The sequence below is a fragment of the Ammospiza caudacuta genome, chromosome 8 (genome assembly GCF_027887145.1).
Source record: "Ammospiza caudacuta isolate bAmmCau1 chromosome 8, bAmmCau1.pri, whole genome shotgun sequence".
In the NCBI taxonomy this organism is placed as follows: domain Eukaryota; kingdom Metazoa; phylum Chordata; class Aves; order Passeriformes; family Passerellidae; genus Ammospiza; species Ammospiza caudacuta.
In genome coordinates, this window is record NC_080600.1 from 39,181,829 (window position 1) to 39,204,428 (window position 22,600).

At 36.8% G+C, this 22,600-nt stretch overlaps 1 protein-coding gene across 1 annotated transcript in view; it reads right to left on the reverse strand.

Annotated features, from left to right (window-relative positions):
- LRP1B (LDL receptor related protein 1B) overlaps positions 1–22,600 on the reverse strand; it is a 299,771-nt gene that overhangs the window by 96,731 nt on the left and 180,440 nt on the right. The window contains exons 43-55 of the mRNA XM_058810030.1: positions 22,371–22,499; positions 20,876–20,995; positions 19,287–19,400; positions 18,948–19,097; positions 16,324–16,446; positions 14,459–14,578; positions 13,493–13,621; positions 12,533–12,655; positions 11,181–11,321; positions 9,853–10,040; positions 8,207–8,390; positions 6,907–6,992; positions 3,355–3,477 (exon numbers count right to left, since the gene is read on the reverse strand). Of these exons, the coding sequence (XP_058666013.1) occupies positions 3,355–3,477; positions 6,907–6,992; positions 8,207–8,390; positions 9,853–10,040; positions 11,181–11,321; positions 12,533–12,655; positions 13,493–13,621; positions 14,459–14,578; positions 16,324–16,446; positions 18,948–19,097; positions 19,287–19,400; positions 20,876–20,995; positions 22,371–22,499 (1,730 nt within the window). The remainder of the gene's footprint in view (positions 1–3,354; positions 3,478–6,906; positions 6,993–8,206; positions 8,391–9,852; positions 10,041–11,180; positions 11,322–12,532; positions 12,656–13,492; positions 13,622–14,458; positions 14,579–16,323; positions 16,447–18,947; positions 19,098–19,286; positions 19,401–20,875; positions 20,996–22,370; positions 22,500–22,600) is intronic.

The window sequence follows — 22,600 nt, forward strand, 5'->3', positions numbered from 1 at the left end:
GTGCCCTTGAGCACATCTGCTGCTCGTCTCCCCATTTCTCTCTGCAGTCTCCATCAGCATATCCTTCATTTTAATGTCACAGTAGTGCCATATGTCACAGTGACAGAGAGACCATGAGAGCACTCAGAGGTACTGGCTGGAAAGGAAATACTGTGCTTTTATTTCCAGCATTCATGTGGCAGAAGAATGAGGAACTTCCCAAGAATTAGGTAAATTTTAAAAATACTACATTGCTAAGAGACAAAAGTAATTCAGTCACTGGAAAGCCTACAGACTACTGACAGGGATGTGTTATTCTCAGGGTTTTTGATGACTTGGATAATTCTGGAACTTGAACAAATTCCTCTAGATATATGTGATTACAAATCTCATCATGGCATGAGTCAGTCTGGCTTGTCTGGGAGTACTTCATGTCAAGTGTTCAGTAATATTTGAATATTCACAATCATTTGAGTCCATTTTCTTCTAGGCTTGAAAATTCTATTCCTGAGAAGATCTATCCTGACCTATTTCATTCCTGATTAAGGTTTGTGCAACTAGAACTTCAGAAAAAAGCCCCACAGATCAGAAAGCAATACTTGAAAATGTATTATATTTTTTAAGCACTAATAGTGGATTTTAGATCTATCCTGACCTATTTCATTCCCGATTAAGGTTTGTGCAACTAGAACTTCAGAAAAAAACCCCACAGATCAGAAAGCAATACTTGAAAATATATTTTTTTTAAGCACTAATAATGGGTTTATTACTGTGGTGTACATTCTAATTTACTGTTATCTTCATCACCAACAGCATGTGCACCAGAGTTTAAGCTTCATGTATAAACCTGTATTATGTATAACTGAATGTGCTAGTTTTAAATTTATTTACCATCTGAAGACATGGAAAAGCCTTCAAGATAAGAAGGGCTATGGTTAGATGCTTTAAATCAATTTTATAGTTATGAATATGTAAAAGCACCTTCTCAGGTTGTTACATAATTTATCACCTTAAAAAATCTTTTAAAAAAGTTAAATTCCAGGATACACTGCTTTTTTAATGGGAATAAGAGGTTCTAATTTCTAAAACCTGCACACTACCAGCTTCACCAGTCTATAAATGTGTAATTGCAGCAACTGCTGCACGCGCTGGCACAAGGGACATTTCATGCAGAAATAGATAACTCTGAAATTGCAGATAGTGGTTTAGCTGTCTAAATAACACACTAAAGCGTCAACCAAAATAATGAGTTTCTCTTTCTGATGGCTTTTCCTTGGGAGAGCCACTTCAGCCTGTCCCAGCCACTGAGACCACCAGTGTGACACTGCATGTGCATGGTCCAGCTCTTGACTGCGTTTCCCACCAACATTTGAATCCAAACTCTCCATAAAACTCTGTTCTAACAGCTGAACACAGCCATGTGAAAAAGCTGTCATTTCAATTCTCTAAGTATCTCCTCCATGGGCAGAGGCAGAAGAAAAATGAGATGCCATCAGGCTTCCCAGAGCTGGTGTGCTGAAGAAATGCCGTCTCCTGCAAGGGGAATCCAAGGCAATACATCAAATGGCATCACTTACACTGAGAGCTGATCTATTTATAGCAAAAAATAACACAACGAGTGAGAAGATAATAAAACGAGAGATTCATCAGGGCAAAAATCATAAAAACTATCTCTCGTGACAAAAAAACCCCATTAAAAGATGCAAACAGGTTTGCTAGATAACAAATAATAATACCAGCATTTAAATAACTAAATAAAAAGTTATAATACTTTCATTTGAACTATTTTTTAATAATGTCAGTTATTAAGTATGTCCTATAGCAACCTAATAAGAAAGTCAGAGCCACAAAAATTTGGCACTGCATAAAAGGTTACTGACAGACTATTAGACAGCTACAGTATATAATTCTTTTAATTTCTTTCACCTTTTTTTTTAGCTTTCAGAGGCCAAATCTGGGCCAAGTTTTTCACACAAAAACCCAGTTTTTTGTATGAAAATGAAATGGACCTATTTTTATGAATCTTGCATCCTATATGACTAAAATTTTCATGAACATGACACTTGTGCAAATTGCAGATTGATGAAGAAATGAAATATCCTCCATGTCCTCATCCTAATTTTCTTCTAGTGGTTGTTCAACTTTTTGGAACCTTTTCTTATAAATGGAGAAACCTTTTGAAACCTTTTCTTAAAAATGAAATTAATAATGAATCAGTAGAAAGCATTGTTTTGATAGTTTTCTACCTGGTTATTGGAACATTTTTAACAGGGAAAAATTCTTTGTTGCTGAAATAGTGAGGATTAGAAATAAAGAGTCTGAGTAATCCCCAGCCCTTATATAACACTGAATCATCCAGAAGGGACAGAAGCTGAGGAGGATGCTTTGGAAACTGTTTAAGGACAATAAGTATGATTCAAGGATTTAATGGATTTTGAACCCCCACTTTCCAGTTTTCTATTTATTTCCCCACACTGAGTGCATGGTGGATTTTACTTTCACCCCAAAGCAATCAGATTTTCCAGAAGATTTTCATCCACTTGCTTTTTTTTTTTCTTTTTAAGAACAATTATTTTGGTGTGAAGGATGCAAATGAGGTTCCCTGGAGCCAGAGAGTTTCAAACCCTAACTCGCATGAGGAGCAAAGCTGATGTGCTCTGAGGTTGTGTCAGTCCACACACCAAGCTGAGAATGAAAACCACAAATCTTTTCTCTCTGCATGTTTATTGGTGTGCAGAGAGGGAAGAAAACTCACAGGATATGTCGCTGCTCATTTAGGTCCCTGTTTCAGAAGGTCAGACATAATAGAATAAACAAAGAATTCCTTACTGCTTATCACCAGTTCTGGGAAAATGTTCACACAAGTCAACAAATGTGCTTTATTGTGGATTTGTGAACTTAATCCACTACAGAGGCAGAACAGGCTGTGCAGAAATGGGAATGCACTTTTACCCTTCACAGCAAAGACACTGAGTTACTTTAATTATCAGTGCAGTGGAGGTGAAACAAAAACAAACTGAAGATCACAGAAAATGTTACATAGGAAGAAATAACACACCAGTGTATTTACACAGCTTACACCTAATTATAGCTCTCTTTTTTCTTTGGCATCCTGGAAGCCACATGCAACTGCCAATTCAGTAAACTGTCAGATAAGTCATAAGGAATTTAGCTCCTAAATGCAGTTCTCCTTGTCCCTATCTTTACTTCAAATAAGATACAAATGCAATTAAATTTTACTAGGACTCACTAGCTCATGCTGCGTTTGTATTCATACACCAAAGCCTCACAATCTGGGTTAAATGTATGAGGGAGCATTTCCCAAAGCACTCAAAAAATTTAATTCTAGTAGTGACATTATTAATCCTCAATTACCTTGATGTCACTTCCATTTAAAGACATTCTGTTTATGCGGCTGCCATTTGGTCTGCTGGAATCAATCCAATAAATGAACTCTTCTCTGTAGTCAAAGTCTATTGCAATCACATTGTTCAGCCCCTAAAAACAGGAAAAAAAAAGTCCATTTATTCAAATGTGTGAACACAAACTGCTGGATAGCATTCAGAATGCAAAACACAGTTCATATTTCTAATGCTTTATTTTACTGTCTGCATATTTCTGAAGCACTTTCCTCTCTTTTCCATACATTATTTGTAAACAGAGTAAGACAAAGACTGTAACAGAAATAAATGTGGTGCCAAATTAACTGTGTCACTTCAAAAAAATGCAGATGATACATGAAACTAAATGAGGCTCCTGTGTTTTTCTATGCTCTTACGTAAATGAAATTTGGCAGTAAATACTTCTAATTTTTCATCAGTTTCACTGCTGATAACTACCTTTGGCCTTTCTTTGGCAAACTAAATGGGAGAGTAAGAAATGGTGGTGGTGCAAAAACACATTAATGTTAATGCCTGAATGAGGAGGTTTTGACTTCTTAGATGCTATATTATAGGTACTCTATATATATGTATTTGTATATATGTGTGTGTGGATACACACAGACACAGTGGTAGATACAAAAAGAGTGAAAGTTGGGGATCCAGCAGGAATCTGGGAATCTCCCATGGCTCCAATTACAAAGCCAACACATTTTGAGAGAGTGGTGATTATATCTGAGTTACTCCAGCACGCTGGGAGGAGCAGTCATACAATAATGGTTTTTCATCCCAAATGGCTGATAAGTAAGAAGAGGGTTGCATTCAGGTGATGGCTCTTATTTCCTTATCTGCCCCATAACCTACTGAATATTCTGATAGGTAGTGAAATAACAATTATTCTTAATATGTCAGGTTGTTGTTATCAATGAAAATACGGGGCAGCAGCGCTGAAAGGAGTGGATGCGGTCTGTATTGCCTCTATAAATTCAAGGTCAGTTAATCAATTCCCTTATCAGCCCAATGGCATCCTGCTCTCAGGCAGATCAGCAGCCTCGCTGTTTAGTGTAATTCATTGCTGGGAAGGGAGGTGCTGGACCAGCCAGCTCCAAAGTAAACAAGTAAGGACAATATTTAATCGAACAGAAACTGATACACGGCTTATCCACCATCTACTGCTGTGTAATTACTGTAAATCTACCTTTTGATCAAAATGTACAGGAAAAGAGGGGTTAGGCTGCACAAATCATCGTTATAAAAAGCCTGAAACAATTCAGTGTAGGAAGACCACTCTTATTTGTCAAAAATATCATGCACATGCAGACACTTTTCACAAAACCAGCTGCAGCTCTGTCAGTCGTAACTGGGCTGCAAAACACTTCTCCTGCCTCTTTTCCTCCTGTTTGTATAATTGCATCTACAGAGAAACCTCCACGACAAATTCTTACTTAACCAAGGAGACAACAGGTCAACAAATACAAAATAATGCTTCATAAAATTTTTTAATATCCTATAAATCAAAGTCGGCAATTTGTAAAAAATATGGCCTTATCTCTATATATTCCACAACACTGTAAAAGTTTCCTAAAGGATCAAGACAAATACAGAGAATTGACTGCCTGCACATCTTTGGTTTCAAGTGTTATATTTGGGGTCAGTTTAGTTTCAATTTTTATCAGAACATCAACTGCAGGCAAACAATTCTGCACGTCTGTTACAGAGTTCTCTGTCCAGACATAATTTCCTCTTAATCATATACATATCTCATTTAAGCCCTCCTAGCATAATTCTTTGTCATTTCACAAGCAATCTGCTTTTTAGAAGGAATAGGGAAGATTTCAAACGGCATCAGCTGCCTCAGTCTCTCATCTTAAACCTGTGGGTTTGTTTCTGTTACACACAGCACACAATATATCCTTGGCTGTGATTTGTGTTCCCTTGGTGTCCCACTTAAAAACAGGGAGATAAAAATCACAAATAATGAGGAGGAAGATTATCTACTCTGTCTATTGAAACCCTGAGGATTTTGATGACTAGGAGTGAAGGAAATGGAAACAAAGACGATACATGAGACACAATTCAAACAGTTGTGCTGTTTATGTGTATTTGGAAAAAAAAAAAAAAAAAAAGAAAAAAGGAAAAGAAAATAGAGGAAAAAGCTGGCACATAACTCAGAGAAGACTGAAGGAGCTTGTACTTTCAGCTCCTTTATTCTGAGTTTATATGGACAACTATTAGAATGGTAATCACAGAACAAATACACAGAGAGAAGGGTGGATTTGCTCCTCTGCCAGAGCCACTCTGGTGCTTGCCAGACGTGCAGGAAAGAGCCAAATCCATCATGGGACTACAAGGACACAAGGAGGGACACAACCCCTCTGTCCTGCTGGTGAAGATCCCTCTTTGGCTTTCACATCAAATGCTGCCTCTGCAGGAGCAAAGACCAGTGGGTTCAACAGCAGAGGTGTCTGTCAGCCCAGTGAATGAATGGAACATGGAGAAAACACACATTTTGTTCAGTGGCTGGAGCTGCTCCCTAAAGCATTGAAAAGGAGCCCATTGAATGCAGGGCCATCTATCAGCACCAGCCACGAAGAAAATCTCCTGTGGCTCCCCTCTTTTCACAGGCATCTATGGACAGGTACACCAGCAAAAGAGGAGAGAGGCAGTGAGATGCAAACGAGAGGGAATCAGAAGGATTTCAGGAGGACAGACAGACTTTGACAATGTCCAAGCTTAAATAAAGGCAGTGCTTCATACAAGGTGGGTAATTTCATAATTACGGTTGTGAAGACTTGAGCACCTCTCTTGTGACATTTAAGTGCACAGCACAGCGACACAAGAAGTTACAAAAAGCCTAGTGATATTGATGGGGAGTAAATAATTTCCTAGTCTTACTACAATTGATCCATTAGCATTCAAGGAAATCAATATTTTTATTAAAACATATTTTAGAAATCTAATCTGTGGTAAATAACTACACTTAGGTGAAGCATAGAAGGACAGCAGACTGCTAAAAATGGCAGCTCTGTATTTACATTCATTAATTTACAGTGACATTCTATTTTTGGAGGTTTTCACTTTTTCTTTTCTCTGTTATAAAGTTTTAGAGTAATTACTTTAAAAATTAGATTTACACAAAGACAAGAGTTCACATTTTGTAATACCAAATAAATATGGGGATTGTCTGTCTGAAAATAGATTTAGATTATGACAGCAAGTAGCCCAAATAATACACGGCCAAATAGGTGGGGATTTCTGGGTTTTTTTAACTGAAATAGACAAATTGCACAAAACATATTGTGATGGAAGAGGATCACAAATAACATAATTTTTTAGTACATCAGAATGACTGACAAAACAACTGCCTGAGCTTTAATCATGTCAAATCCAGAAAAAAAATAGTCAATTGAACATATTGTAATAACTCTGAAGGCACTGCAGTTGTTCTGTGGTGCACACAATGCCAATTATAGGATGATGTTTCTGTCAGTTGCAGAAAAAAATAAAAGTATTGAGTTAAACTTAGAGCATGGTACTATGGTTATACCTGTTTCAACAAAGTGTAGTTGGATCCATCAGTGCTAATTTTTCTTATTTCATGATGATCAGCCAGAATTAAGAAAGGTTCCTCATCTAAACCCCGGGAGAAAGAATATATTAGACTAGCTTTTACGTTAATTTATGGAAAATCAGGAATACAATGCTGAAATACAGATGGCTTGAAAAATAAATGTTACATGCTCTGATCAATGTTATGGATGAAAGAAATATTTAAAACATTCAAATGCTCCAAGAAAGATCAATGATGCAGTATAAAAATGAACAAAGCAATCAATTAGTATATCTTTCAATGCAATTTAATTCTTTTGCCTTTGTAATATGGGAACCACATTGCATTTTATCCTAATTTAATGTCAGAGATTAAATGGGAAATATATTTCATTCCATATGTTTTAATTTCAACATTTCCTTTCAATTTAACCCTGACTACTAATTATGGTTGCAAACCAAGCAGGTTTTGATAATTTCATTTTGAGTTTTCCTTTGTCTGAATGATACAGTGAGAAAGAAACACCTACTCATAAAACCCTTGATTTTTTTAAGTTTGAACTGAAGCCAGATTTGACTTTGTGTTACCCCGGCTATCTAGTTAATAAAAAGTATTCTCTTTCAGATACTCATTCATGACATCACTGAAACATCTCTGACACTGATATACATAATTCTAAAAATATATATTTTAAGGCTGTCTTTATTTTAGCTCTATTGAGAGACACCTCGACTAAAGCAAAAAAAAAAAAAAAAGATCACCAGTGATAAAAATGTATTAAAGGCTTTGGATCTACTGCTCTTGCACTCTAGAATGTAATTTGTTGTCCAGCCTACTCTGCTCCTGTACTGAGAACATTTGCATGTTATAACAGAGTTGCATTTTCTTTTTTTTTTCCTGCTCCTCCTTTTCAGATGAGGAAGTTTGATGTACATTCTAATATTCTAAAGGTGATGAAATCTTATCATAACCATGCTATTATCATCTGACTCAGAGGCAGAACTGTGATGTATTTTAACTTTTCTAATACTTTCTCTAATAAAGTTAATTATTTACACTTTCAAAAACCACTATCTATTTATTACAAATGAGCTGAGGAAAACACAGACTAAAAATATAGCTTATTATTGCATACAGACACAGCCACATTCCTATTTTAAATTGAAAAAGCAGCAGATTCAAAGTAACTCTGTCTTTATCTTGCATATAAAGGTACCACAGACCTCGGGGCTAAGTTTTTTTTTCCACAAATTATTTTGGTACAGCTGTGGATTATAAAATCATTAAATAGTAATACCTGAAAGGGATTTGCAGCCATTTGGGTTATCAGGCTGTGTTTCATACCCTTCTGCACACAAGCATTTGTAGGTTCCATAGGTATTGATGCATTGCTGGCTACAGGGAAATCCAGATGAACATTCATCAATATCTACACAAGTTTTGCCATCATCCTTCAGGAGGAATCCAGGCCAGCATTTGCACTGGGAAAGAAAACCAAATACATTCATTTTTAATTCTGTTTATCACCTGTGTGTACTTGCTTCTGAATATGTTAGCATCATAAACTTTTTATGTATCTCATTTTTTCAAGTAACATCTTAATTACTTTGCTGCCTGTATGGTTTACAGGAGGCATGCCTACTTTTCTTTTCAAATATTGCTGATGTGATCCTAAGCACTATTTCCTCCATAAAAACCCAAACAAAATCCTGTAGAATGAGTAATTATTCTTCCTACTTTAACTGAAGAAAAAGTAAAGCACACCTTTTCTAAAATATGGAAAAGATTTTTTTTCTTGAAAATAATGATGGATGGACCCTTTGGAGTTCTTAAGTTTCAATTATACATGTGTTTTTTGGTAAAGATAGACAGTTTTTAACTATTTTTCTTGGAATCATTGATACCACCTAGCAATCTGCATAACCAACACAGGAATGTGAATCAGAACTCCTGAGGCTGATTAGGAGCTGGACGTGGACAATTCTTGTAGATCTCCTCTAATTCAGAATATTCTCTGTTTCTCTGACATTTATTTGGGTCTGGTGATGATCCTGGCAACTTTATCACATGCAATGTGAAAGGTGCAAAATACAACTGAGCAGAGGGGTTTTAAAAAAGGGGCATAAATTTTATCCACAGAAGACTTCCTGTCATGTTCCCTTCTACATTCTCTATTTCTCTCTGCAGAGATCCAGGACGTGTTTTCTCCACCACTTCAACAAGGTTTTTGTTGAACCCAACAGCTCCTGAGTCTCTGTCCCAACCCTCTCAGCTCCAGAGGGTTGAATTCCCGCACATCTACGCCAAGCTGCACAGATTTTATTTAGTTCTCAGTGGGCCAATGTTCAGCTGAAAAGACGAAACTTTGGGAGTGCAGTTAGGGTTACTGCAGAGTTAAAATCCTGAAAAAAAAAAAGTCTTTCTTCTATTTTTAGCTGCTATTTACAGGCTGCTGCATGTTGTTCCTCTCTACTTGTCAAGGCCCAAGAGCAGATTCAAAAAACATCCTCACACACAGACAATGAACAGTTTTGCTCTGCTACTAAAGTGATATTACTTTAAATATTTCTATAAGTCTCTGTCTTAGGAAAAAAAACAAAAACGAAACAAAAACCTGGAGAAAACCACTATTTCTGCTCTTCATTCCTATGTATTGTAAAATTTTTACTCATTGATTTTCAGTGCTCTGTATACACCAATATGATTTGTTGTATTTAAAGCACCTTTCCGTAGGTTTAAAATATGCACTATACCATTTTTTAAATACAATTGGCAATTGTTTGCTTACAGGGAATGAAAATTTGAATGTCCTTATTTTGGCATGTAAGCTACTTCACTACAAAAAGACACCACACAGTGGGGCTTTATAATAATCATGCAGTAGTTAAACACTTGAGAGCTAAAAATTCACATTATATTAAACCACATTTTGCAATTATTCACCTTGTATCCAACAGGAAGGTCCTGGCAATCCTGGGAACAGCCACTGACTTTTTTACTGAGGCATTCATTAATGTGGCAGCTCTTCTCATCAGACCCATCACTGCAATCTTCTTTGTTATCACAAACCTCGCTTTGAGGAACGCACTTGCCGTTTTTGCACATAAAAAAAGAGCTGTTACATGACTGCTCTGGAAAATAAAAAAGAACACACAACTTGGTGTCATCTCCTAGTATTTGGAATTAGTTTTCTCATGGATCAGCTGCTGTGTGAAAGCAAAAGTAAAAAAATTGTGTAGCAACTGAATATTTATTCCTCATTGATAGCTTTATGATAACTTCCCACTTTTCAGTGTGTTTGAAGGTTATTCCTCTCCTGGAAAAATGGGTGAAGACATCAACTTATTACTCCCTCCTTTATATTTTTTTTCATATAATTGAGAACCCTCTGCATAATCTCTGCACAAAATACAGTTCTAGTTTCCAAAAGTTAAAAAACATGAGTTCCCCCTTCGTGGATGCTGAGAGGTTTAAGAACACAACTGGCTGAATTCCAATGCATTTCTTGTCTAATGACCTGCAAATATGTTCTTCCCTGTTTGGTAAAATTTCAGTTACATTCAGATCCTTCAAATAACAACTGGAATATTCAAATAAATATAAGGTAGGTGTGCTGCCTCACCTCACAGCAGATGAGTGTTTGCCATCGAAATTGGAATAAAGAACCTGGCTACAGTGCAATGAAATGCTAAGGTCTAGACAGAAGAATTGGTCTTTCAAAAAGCCACAAACTAGAACAACATATGCAGACCAGGACTAACTTCCCTCTCAAAAACCAGTCAAACCTCATCAAACTTATTAATGTAAGCAGAAAATATCAATTGGGTCAATAATTTACTAAAAAAATTAAAGCAGTGTTCATTATTTATAGTGGGAGCAACTTTATACCCCCTTTTATATGAACTCCTTCTGTGTGATGAATATCTGGAACGTAATAACCATTATAAGAGCAAGGTAGAAACTTTGGAAATTACAATATTAATATTATCTTATTTTAGCATCAACAGGAGTTATGCATTAAGGAAGTGTCTGCTATTTTATTCCATAGGAACTGGTGGCTTGAACTTTGTTAACTGAAGTTTTGGATGCTCAGAACAATTTCTCCTTGCAATATGCAATATCACCATGAAAGCACTGGAAATTTAAGGTGTGAGGTTTTACATTTGCTGACTTAGAGCCCTAAACCATCGCTCTCAAAAAAGAAAGGTCGCATGCGTTCTTTAAAAAATTGCAAAACTTAACTTTTGCACTTGGTGCAAAAAACTACAAACCTGAACTTTTGCACTTGGTGTTGAGAGGGGCTTCATCAGAGTGGTCTGGGCAGTCAAAGTCCCCATCACATTGCCACTGGGAATTCAGCAGGCAGCGCCCATCAGCACAGGTGAACTCTCCAGGACGGCAGCGACGATACCCTGCAAAAGCAGCAACCACCCATCTCATGCTTGCTCCCATAGTTTCAACATAAAATTCTGCATTTTTGAAGCAACAGAAAGAAAATTATTTTTTGCTCCATTTAGAGATGCAGAGCGCTCATACACCAGCAAAGAGAGAAATCAAAATAAAGAAATCTGTAATATACAGATATTTTCTAGCTATTTTCTCTATTGTGGTTCTCAGTTCTGGAGCAAATTTAGGAATAAATAACCAATATAGATTGCAACAGCACAAAACCAGGGATGATAATTGTCACTGTCATATATTTTGGAAAAATCCCTTTGCCAGGATTTCTTCTCCTGGGAAGCCGAGAAGTCTCAGAGGAAAGTGAAAACAATAATGATCTGATTTGCTTCTCCTGTGTTCTGCTGGTTTGGACTGTGGTTGGAGATTGTTTATCCAACATGTGAATTATTTTTACTTAATGAAAAATCATGGTCCAGCTGTGTCAGGACTCTGGAGAGAGTCATGAGTTTTCATTAGAATCTTGTTAAGCCTTCTGTAAGTATCCTTTCTCTATTCTTTAGTATAGTTTTAGGATCATATCATATCATAATAAATTAGTCTTCTAAGAATATGGAGTCAGATTCTCAATTCCACCTTCATCCCGGGGACCATAATAAATACCACAGATAATCACCAATTTGTCATTTTGAAGGGGATATTTACTCTGTATTTTCCATAAATTTTATTTATATAGATTAATGCTTCTGAGTATGGCCCAGATACATTGAACAGACACTCAGAACATATAAGAAATCCTAAATTCACGTGAATGCTGAAAATTAAACATTCACATGTGGTTATAATTGATATAATTTAAATGCAGTCATAATCATGACAGATGTGTTTGATTCTTTGATAGGAAAAAAAAACATATATGGAGACAAAGAAAAAAATTCATATAATAAACAATAAATGCTAGGGCATACTTTTAAAATTCTCCTAAATTTTAATTTTATTAGCAGTAAACTGCAATTCTCTATGGAAAATAATTTGTCACTGTAGCCCCAGATACAAGTTAATTCAAGCTGTATTAATTACTGCATAGTTTAAAAGTGAGAATTAAAACAATTAAAAAAAAAAAAAAAGAAGAACTTTCTTTTTCAATAATGCCTTAGACCCTGAAGAATGCCTTACAGTCAGCAGTGTGAAATTGTTTTATTTACTCTATTTTTGTTATACTTGCCACATTCCAGGGATTCATCTGATCCATCTCCACAGTCGTCATCGTGGTCACAAACAAACTGTTTGGGAATGCAGACTTTGTTATGGCACATGAAAGCATTCTCATCACAAGTGTTATTGGGAGCTAAGGAAAAATACAGCACATAAAAAAAAAAAAAAAGAGAGAAATTGAGAACAATCAGATAAACAACCGATTTTCTTACACAAAGATGAAATGAGAAGTGAATTCAATGGAAATAACCATAACTTTTTAGTCAGATAAAAAGCATCACACAATTGAATACCAGAAAACGCTACTCATCACAAAGAATGCTACAGAAGTAAAGATAGCTGAAATCTTCTGTAATCCAAGAAAGAAAAGCTTCAGAAGTCGATGCTGTCTATGGCTAAACTGAGGTCAGGCTCTGAAGAAAAGAATATTTTGGAAAAAGATATATTGTATTGGTCTGCTCCTGAACAAATGCTCTTTCAAGTCCACAAACACTCAAAATATATGGAATATACTTATGTACCATTTTTCTGTATTAATAAAAAAACCCCTCCAATGAAACTATTACCAAACTCCTGACACTGCTCATGGAAATGTGTCCCAGGTAGACTGAAGTAACATTCTATAGGGCAGGAGATGTCAGGATCTGAACAATTAGAGTCAATTGAAGACAGAACTTGCATCTCCCCTCTATCATGCACAACCTCCTTTACATGAGCAGCAGCATTTTCCTCAGGAGGAGCAATAAAACTGCAGAGTCGCTGAAGTGCTGATTTTCACCAGTAAACACTGCATAATGCCGACGAACTGCCACACATCCTGATCTCCACCTGGGCTGCCTCGCTGTGTCAGCCCGAGTAAAGCTGTGGAGGACGTGCTCACACGTGGGTCAGCACTCTTCACCAGCAAAATGGACATGAAAATAACATGAAATAGCACGAGAATAACATGTTTGTGGACGTGCAAACCTACCACAGCCCGCTGTGGAGAGCTCATCGCTTCCGTTGGGACAGTCGCGCTCGCCGTCGCAGAGCCAGTGCTGGGGCACGCAGGCGTGGGAGCCCAGGCAGCTGAAGGTGCCTGCAGCACACGTCACTGAGCCTGGGGACACACGGCAGGGGAGCCATCAGCACTGAGCCATCCCAAATCCCCAGCTGGAATACCCGAGCCCATGTTTGTGTGGTGACTGGCAATGATTAAAGGGGTTTATTTTAAAATCTCAGCTATTATTATGCACATTATGATAAACTGTAGCCGTGATATTTTCTGAAAAAATCCTTTCCTTAGGATTTTTTTCTCCTGAGAAGATGAGAGGCCTCAGTAACAAAATATAAACATTGATTATCTGCTGCTGTGGAATGCAAGAGGTGGATCTGTGATTGGTCTCATGTGGTTGCTTCTAATTAATGGCCAATCACAGTCAGCTGGCTCGGACTCTCTGTCCAAGACAGAAGCTTTTGTTATTCTTATTTCTTTTTCTATTCTTAGCTAGCCTTCTGATGAAATCCTTTTTTCTATTCTTTTAGTATAGTTTTAATATAATATATATCATAAAATAATAAATCAAGCCTTCTGAAATATGGAGTCAGATCCTCATCTCTTCCCCCATCCTAAAACCCCTGTGAACACTGTCACAATAAACCTCCTGGCTGGGATTGTTTTACAGTCAAATTTTGACAGAATCACTGGGTTGGAAGAGACCTTCAAGATCATCAAGTCCAACCCAGCCCCAACACCTCAACTAAACCCTGGCACCCAGTGCCACATCCAGGCTTTGTTAAGCACATCCAGGGATTGTGATTCCACCACCTCCCTGGGAACACCATTCCAGAACTTTATTATCCATTCTGTAAAAAATATTTTTTCCTAATATCTAACCTTGGTCTCCCTCATTCAGCCTGATTTGACCCAACCCAGGAGTGAAAAGATCCAGCTCACCACAGATGGCATCGCTCTCATCTAAACCATCCCCGCAGTCATCCTCGCCATCGCAGGTCCACTGCTTGGAGATGCACTTGTTTGCAGAGCAAGCAAACTGATTCCAGGAGCAGGACGAATCTGGGGGTGACACCAGGCCCTGCATTTGTTAGGTTCACAACATCACTGCATTCCCTGCCGTTTCAAGCACAGTTTAAATTTTTTTGCACTGCTCCTTTCTCTTCTCCCACTTTCCATGTATTAAAACGCTCCAACTCAGCACAATCTCAATCTTGTTATTCAGCATATTATCAGTTTGTCCAAGAGTTTGCATTCACCAACACATTTTTAAAAACAAACAGCGAAACATTCCAAAATTTTCAAATCTTTTGTAAGTGAGATGAGGATGAACACTAAAAAACTGAAGCCTAGTTTGCATATTTAACAGCTGCTACAACTACAGTGAACTCTTTTATTTGGGTAGTAGGACAGAGAGGGCACAGTTCAAATTTTCCAACTCAGCCTTCCTCCTGGTATTCCAGCAGCTAACTCCATCTTTGAAAGATGTTTTCTTATTTTTTCTCACAAGAAAAATTTCCGTGTTTTTGCTTTATCACATTTACACTTTTCTGTACATTGCAAATAAGAGCTTAGTTTCTACATTTCAAAATCAGACTGCAAAACTGTCCTAAATCAATGCTATTCTTTTCTGAAAAACTCCTGTCTTGCATTTTTTCTAGTCTTCTTTCTTTAAGAATAAAGTTTATTTTGTTGCAACTGATTTTGACGACAAAAAATTTAATAATAACATTAAAAAGAATTTTAGGTAATAAAACCTGAATTTGAAGGACAGCATTGTAACAGGTATCTTAAAATGGGTAAGAGCAATCAATGGGGAAAGAAGCATTGGCTTAACCCCCTTCTCTTTTGCCCACAAAAATCAGCTAACTCAGTTTACAGTATCGTACACAACAGTATAATACCTGGAAATATAAACACCAAGTTATGCTTGACAAATGTGGCCAACAAAAAAGACTCTGATTGTCACAGTGCACAGCACTTCCTAATTTCAAAGTTATGAGATAAAAATACACAATGTAAACTGCAAACCAAATATGGAAGCATGTCAGTGGGAACTGGGTCATGAAGAGAGTAATAAAATAAATAATAAGCAATAAAATGTTCAGTCATGGTAAGAAGTAAAGGAAAAAACCCAGAAAAACTGAAAAAAAAACCCCAAACTTCAGGTCTTATTTAAATTGGGAATAGAAATTTTTGACACTACTTTCTGGTACAATTTCATTACAAAAATAATCCATTCAGGTAATCCATGCAAACTGATAAGACCAGCTTTCACTAGGAGTAAAACCAACCTGCTTTGTGCCTCAATTAGGTAAAATTTAAGAATCTGAAAAGATCTGAGACTGAACGGACCCTTAACCCAGTTCACAGTTCATGCTGTGTTATATTTACATCACTTTTGTCATTACTTTAAACAATTATATCTGTATGGTCTCTGATGCAAAGCGATGCCTACTTTGAGCTTTGGGTATTTCCTGCTGGGCTCCAGACACTGATTCAAATTCATTATATCTGTAAAACCCTTCTAATGAGGAGTTGTGAAGAATTAGTGGAATTGTTAAATATTAAATTAATAGAAAGGCCTGTATATAAATATAACCTTAAGAGAGAAAAAAAATTTAAAGGGCTTTCATTCTGGCATGAAATAGAATTTAAGATATTGGCAGCATGAAGTATTAGAGTTGAATCTGCAAACACGGCATTAAAGATTTTTTTTTATAGAATCTCTGAGATATAAATGCACACTTCTTTGTTTCCAAAGTGCATTAGTGACTAGAGAGATACAAATAAGACAAAATGCTCACCACAGTGCAATTCATCTACTCCGTCCTCACAGTCTTTCTGCCCATCACAAAGCCAGGTGGTCAGAATACATCTTCCACTAGGACAACCAAAATAATTTTCTTCACATGTGGGTTTGTTTTGAACTGTGATAAAATAAAGAATGTAATGTAAAATGGTCTCTACTAGTATGATTAGGAGCCTAATACATTTCTGCTAAATTTCTGAATACTGATGGACAGAGTGTTTATGTCTAAGAATGGGAAAAAAAAATGTGTTCATAAAAAAAAATAAAGTGATAGCTAAGTAGTTTGGGGAGCTGAAATAGTTGTTTTTTTATTTCTTAGAGAAGAATCGGAGCACAGCTTCAAACCAAATCAAAAGGCCTAGAGAGGAAAGTAGTTCAGTTTACAGGTTTTGAGGTCAGGCAGGTCAGCATTGCTTGTTGTTTTACACCAGCTGAAGAAATTGCCCTTCTGAACTCTCTGCTGTCATTTACAAGATAATCTAATTGTGGCAGTATTTTTGTCACTGGGAGAAGCCACAAATCTCATGCATGCACTGACTAACAGGAGCTACACCAGTGATGCTGGAGCCAGAGGTTTAGACTTGGTCAGAAACTAAAAACTTCTCCCTTGCCTTTTAATTTTGTTGAGTCAGAAAGTAATTTAAAATTTTACTTTTATGAATGATTAAGAAACCAGGTGTGAGGAAAGAAAACATGCCACATGTAGAGTTTAATGATGCAAGCACAAATATTATCTAATAACAGTTTATTTTCAAAATCTTAAGTAAGGTCCTGGGAAAACCCAGGATGGAATTCCAAGTACTGGAGACCACTGAAACTCTCTGCCATGGTTTTCATTATTCCTTTAGTGTACTGGATTTGTTTTCAGCCTCCTCTCTTTAAAAGGAAAGGTAAAGTAAACATTTATGGATTTTACAGCTGTATGAATAAAAAAGAAAAAAAAAAAGATTAAAGAAAGAAGTGGAACATCTGTGATGACTTGGTAGGTATTAAGGGTTCCCTAAGCAAAGCTACCCTCCATGAGCATTTTGCTGTAATTTTCTGTAAGAACAATGACACTGAACCAAACTGCTAATGGGAATTGCAATATTCATAACAGAAACAACACTCAAAAACTTAATGTGCCAGAGCTGGTCAGTTTTGAATGAAATGGCAAAGGAAATCACATGTAGGCTGAGTGGGGATGGTATTGCTTCCAACTAAAGGGAGGAATGATCCAGGCAATTAGTCACACATTAAAATGATGGAACATTTTGGCACAAATTTGGAATTCAGAGAGAAGTAATACAAATAAATGGACAATGGAATAAAATGCACATTAGTGTACTTATGCAACATTGGTTTACCGAAGCTGTAGCACACTGCTCTCAACATTTTCCTTGGTATGGAATAAAACCCTTTCTTTGTTTAAAAATACAGCAAGTTAAGCTCTTTTGGCCTTAATGAAGCATTATATACAATAAATTCTTCATAATTAAGAGATAATCTAGAGAATGTAGAGATTAGAATGAAAGCTCTAAATTAATATGCATCTATTTTATAGGACTGATGAAAGTTCTTAATGATATGTTGGCTCACAGTACTGCTGAAGTCCCAGGTTCCTCTGGATCCTGGTAATATTTTTGTCAATAAATTTGGCACAATGTATATGAGAATTCTAATAGAACCTTCTGGTGACACAACAGGATTATTACACAGATTAAGAGAATATTAAATGGAAAGAATTAGATTATGTCCACTACTGTGCAAAAAATTTGATGGCATTGAACAACATAAAATTAGAAGTTCTAAATTTACAAACAAATAAAAATTATTATTTAGTAAATATTTGTTTTTATTTAACTAGTTCTTATAGAAAAGAGAGTTACGAGCCAACAGAAGGGTAATTTCACTTTAGAGCAAATCAATTGTTAAAAAAATAGAAATAAAAAGTGTTTTCATTTTGTATTTAGTATTCTCAAACTCAGATGAGGAGTTCTGGATAAAAATGGAGCAAACACAAATTCCCTCCTTGATTAGGTAAGAACTGAATATTATGAATAATTCATTGGTTAACATTAAATAGAACTCCAGTCCTGTGGCTGGGGCTCAGGTTATCATGATCAATTTTCCTGGCTGCTATCACAAAAACAACAGCCCTGGATTCTACCCTGGCAGCCTTTTCCAAGGACCTCCACCAAATAAAACAGAAAGTAAAACAAGTCAGCAAGAAAAGAAATACCACCCACTAAAGCAGTAGCTAATAGAAGTTCCTGAGTGATTATGCTGATGCTTGATGAGCTTGACATTTTAATGACTCGTGTTTTACTTAAATAAAAATGATAAATGACAGGCCTAACCTGGAGGAAACAGAAGGCTAGACATTACAGTTTGCTTCAGAAAAAAAGCCAGTATTCATTTGTAATAATTTCCATAATCCCAGGAAACACAAAATAAAGGTGAATAAACTGCATTCAGCACTGTAATAATGTCTATGTTAAATAAACCAGTATTGACCGAATTAACATTCTGCAACACAATGAGAAACACTCTCCCTCCCCAAATAGGACCTTTTTTCTTTGTTTAAAAGGTTAATTAATGTTTTGAGTTTGGGTTTTTTAAAAATTTTTTTACAGTTACCTGGGCATTTTAATTCATCTGTATAATCTCCGCAGTCATTAGACCCATCACAAATCCATTCTGGCAGTATACAGAGGGAAGTGGAATTACAGCTGATAAATCCTGAAGATTTTATCCCAAGTTTATAGAAGTAAGCACAGTTTGTATTATCTGGAAAGAGACAGAAAATTACCACACACCTAACACAGCCCGACAGCCTCAACCTTTAATTTTCACGTTGGGCTGGAGGAGCCCACGCAGGCATTGGAATCCCAAGCAGCAACACCCAGGAATGAACCGCTCCAACACAAGGAACAATCAAGGAGCAGCTGCCGGGAGGGAGCAGGAACACAAACTCACTGCAGTTCTTCTCATCCGAGGCATCTGCACAGTCGATGATCTGGTTGCACTGCGCCGATTTCCCCACGCAGAGCCCATCGGCACAGCGGAACTCTGCCGGGCCGCACGCCGCGTCTGCAACACGCAGACAGAAAGGACGTGAATTTGTGCGCTAAACACGCTCTGCAGATGCACACCACACACATGATGATGCCTTTCAGAACGAGGCATTCAGAACACACCGTACCTTCCAGCAGGTGTATGATTTGGAGTTTATTACACCTTACAATTTTTTAATTTATTTTTTTAGCCCAAAAGTGTCTCTAGGTAATTCAGTTCGTTTTGAGATAATCAATTGTCCTGGTTTTGCAAGATGGCAGATTTCCCCGAGAGGCTGCTATTTGTGAAAAAATTGTGAGCCATGAGAGAACTGGGTTTTTTTCTTGTGGAGAAATCTCCATAACATTAACAAGAGGGACTTCTCTCCCTAAGTGAACTTTTCTAGAAGTGGCAAACTTACTGAAATTTTGGGTTTGTTTCTTTACATTGCCAGTGGGAAAGAAAAGCTGTGAGGGAAGGAGAAGTGTTCTGAAGGTTTTGTCATGATTCTTATTACTCTTTCTTCTAGCTACTGTTAATAAATTTTTCTTCATACCCTTTTAAATTTTTGAGCCTGCTTTGCCTTTTTCCTAATCCTACCTCACAGCAGGAAGTGAGTGCACTGGTGACTGGCCAGCACTGAACCCACCACATTCATTGGTGTGTTGGCCAAGAAATCTCAAAATTGATGAAATCTCAGATTGGTGAACCAAAACCGCCACATGAAATTGGTGTTTCCACCTGGTTTCAAACTGAAACCACTACATCAGCATTTGAGGGAGGAAGAAGCATTTTCAGGATCATATGTGAATCCCAGATTTATTTCTTGTAAAACCAGCTTGGGTTTCTCGACTATATTTTTTAATTATATTTAGATAAATGATTAACAATAATTTGGTGCCTTTAAAAAATGCTTGCTGCTGTTTAGCTTTTAGTTATAAATCACGTGGAATAATATCCCTGTCAAACTTTCTGAATTGTAACTAAGGATTTGTATGGTCTGCTTGTTGGTCTATATGCATTGGCTGTTGCAAAGCTATAAATATTCATGTTAAAAGATATAAATCAAAAAACAATTCTGATATGAAAAGGAGAACAATTCTAGTAAGCTTTGCAAAGGATATGGACACTGCCATGGATCTGAGAAGCAGGGAAATGGAGCATTTCCTGCTTCAGACAAGAAGCACATGCAGAGGATAAATCACCATCTTTCAATCTGTCCACAGTAAAGTTACTCTCTCATTACTTCACAGAAGATACAGCACCTGTATTTTATATTTTATATATATAAAACATAAAATATTATATGCATAATGCACATGTATATATTATATTTTAGAGCCAAAACCACTCTCCTTCTAGAAGACTGTAGGTGCAAACCAAAAATCAGCCTTTGCATCAATCCCACCATAAGATTAAATCACACGCTATTTTCCAGCTACTCCTATTTGCCTAATGAGTATTTACAAAGCAATATTCAGAAATCACCCAGGAAATAAGATGCCATTTACCTTTGCAGTCAAATTCATCAGAGTTGTCACCACAGTCATTGGCACCATCACAGACTCTGTCGCTGGGAACGCAGCGGCGGTTGGAGCACGGCTTGAAGCCCTTCCGACAGCCTCTGTTCTCTGCAAAGTTAAATACCAGCTCATGATTGGATTGACACCTCATGCAAACAGCCTCACCCTCCATCCAAACAAACATTCCAGAACCATGTTTTAATTGGTGATGCGTTCCAAGCTACAGGGAAAAAAACAACCTTCAGAAATTGTTCATCCATTATGCAGCATAACTTGGATGGATATAGGAATAAAGAGCAATGAATGAAAGCATGATGAGAAAGAATGACCGAAAAAAGAGAGAGAGGGTGGCCTCATTCCCAGCTTTCATTATCTTGGTAGAAAATGCCCATGTACTTTAAATGCATTTGTTTTGACACACTTGTTTGGGGAGAATGTTTGCATGTGGCATCACACAGAATGAAGCATACTAAATATGGCCTAAACCAAAACAGGAATAAATGGAGAATAATATAATAACAGACATTAGCACAGATTTTTTGGATTTCTGAGCCCCAATACCAACAGCGTTCTGCTCAAGAACACTATTGAAGAATGTATGAATTTTACATATAATGATATGTTTGAAAATTCAGGACTGATTTACTAAAGACCTAATTATTGCAGAAGTCACAATAATAATGTTCACTGCATTAGATATTCAAAATAATGAGTCCAGCACTCTCTCTCCTTTACCAGATTCAGAAAGCAACACCCTGTATATGACCTAGTGCATGAAAGGACCGCAGTTCTTCCAGGTTTTTCTCCAACATGTAGCAAAATACTTGGTAGATTTTACTTAAATGAAGCAAGGTGTTCACTGTCACACTGCAAATTAATAGAATGTGCTTCATAAAATTACGTGGCAAATCCATGGAAAGACAAATTGTTGGTTCTCAGGATCACAGAATCGTGGAATGGGTTTGAAGGGACCTTAAAAACCATCTCCTTCTACGCCCTGCCATGGGCAAGGATACCTTCTACCATCCCAGATTGCTCCAAGCCCTGTCCAACCCAGCCTTGGACACTTCCAGGGATGGGGCAGCCACAGTTACTCAGGGCAACAAACTTGTTTATTTATAGATTCATTTATAAATCTATTTATAAATTTAATAACTAGCATTTATATATTTTATATTACTGTAAAATAAGCTATCATCTTTCAAAAAGCAGTTAGCTATGTTTTTCCTTGTTTTTGTTCTAGACAGAAACATGAGAACATCTGAGATGCTTTTTATTAAATACGTCACTTAATACATGAAGTTTGGAAGAAAAAAATATTTTCAGGTAATTTTTCCCATGTCATGTCAAGGTTTTCTTAATGTGTGTTGGCATTTTCTTCCTGGGCATTTGGCTGAGCAATTGGTGTGAATAAGAGGAAGTAAACTAAGGATGTTTAACAGCAAAATGACAACAGGAAGGTGAAAGATCTGGAAATACCCACCACAGTAGAAAAGTTTCTCATCAGACTTGTCCTTACAGTGAGCAATGCCATCACAAGTCAGCTGATAATCAATGCATTCACCGTTCCCACATTCAAACTCCGAATAGATGTTGCAAGTAGAATTTTTACCTAAAAATAAACCACATTAACACGTAATTTTTAAAAGCTTTTACAACTAGTGAAAATGAGAAAACATGCTGGCTGCATTTCAATTTTGACCTACATTAATT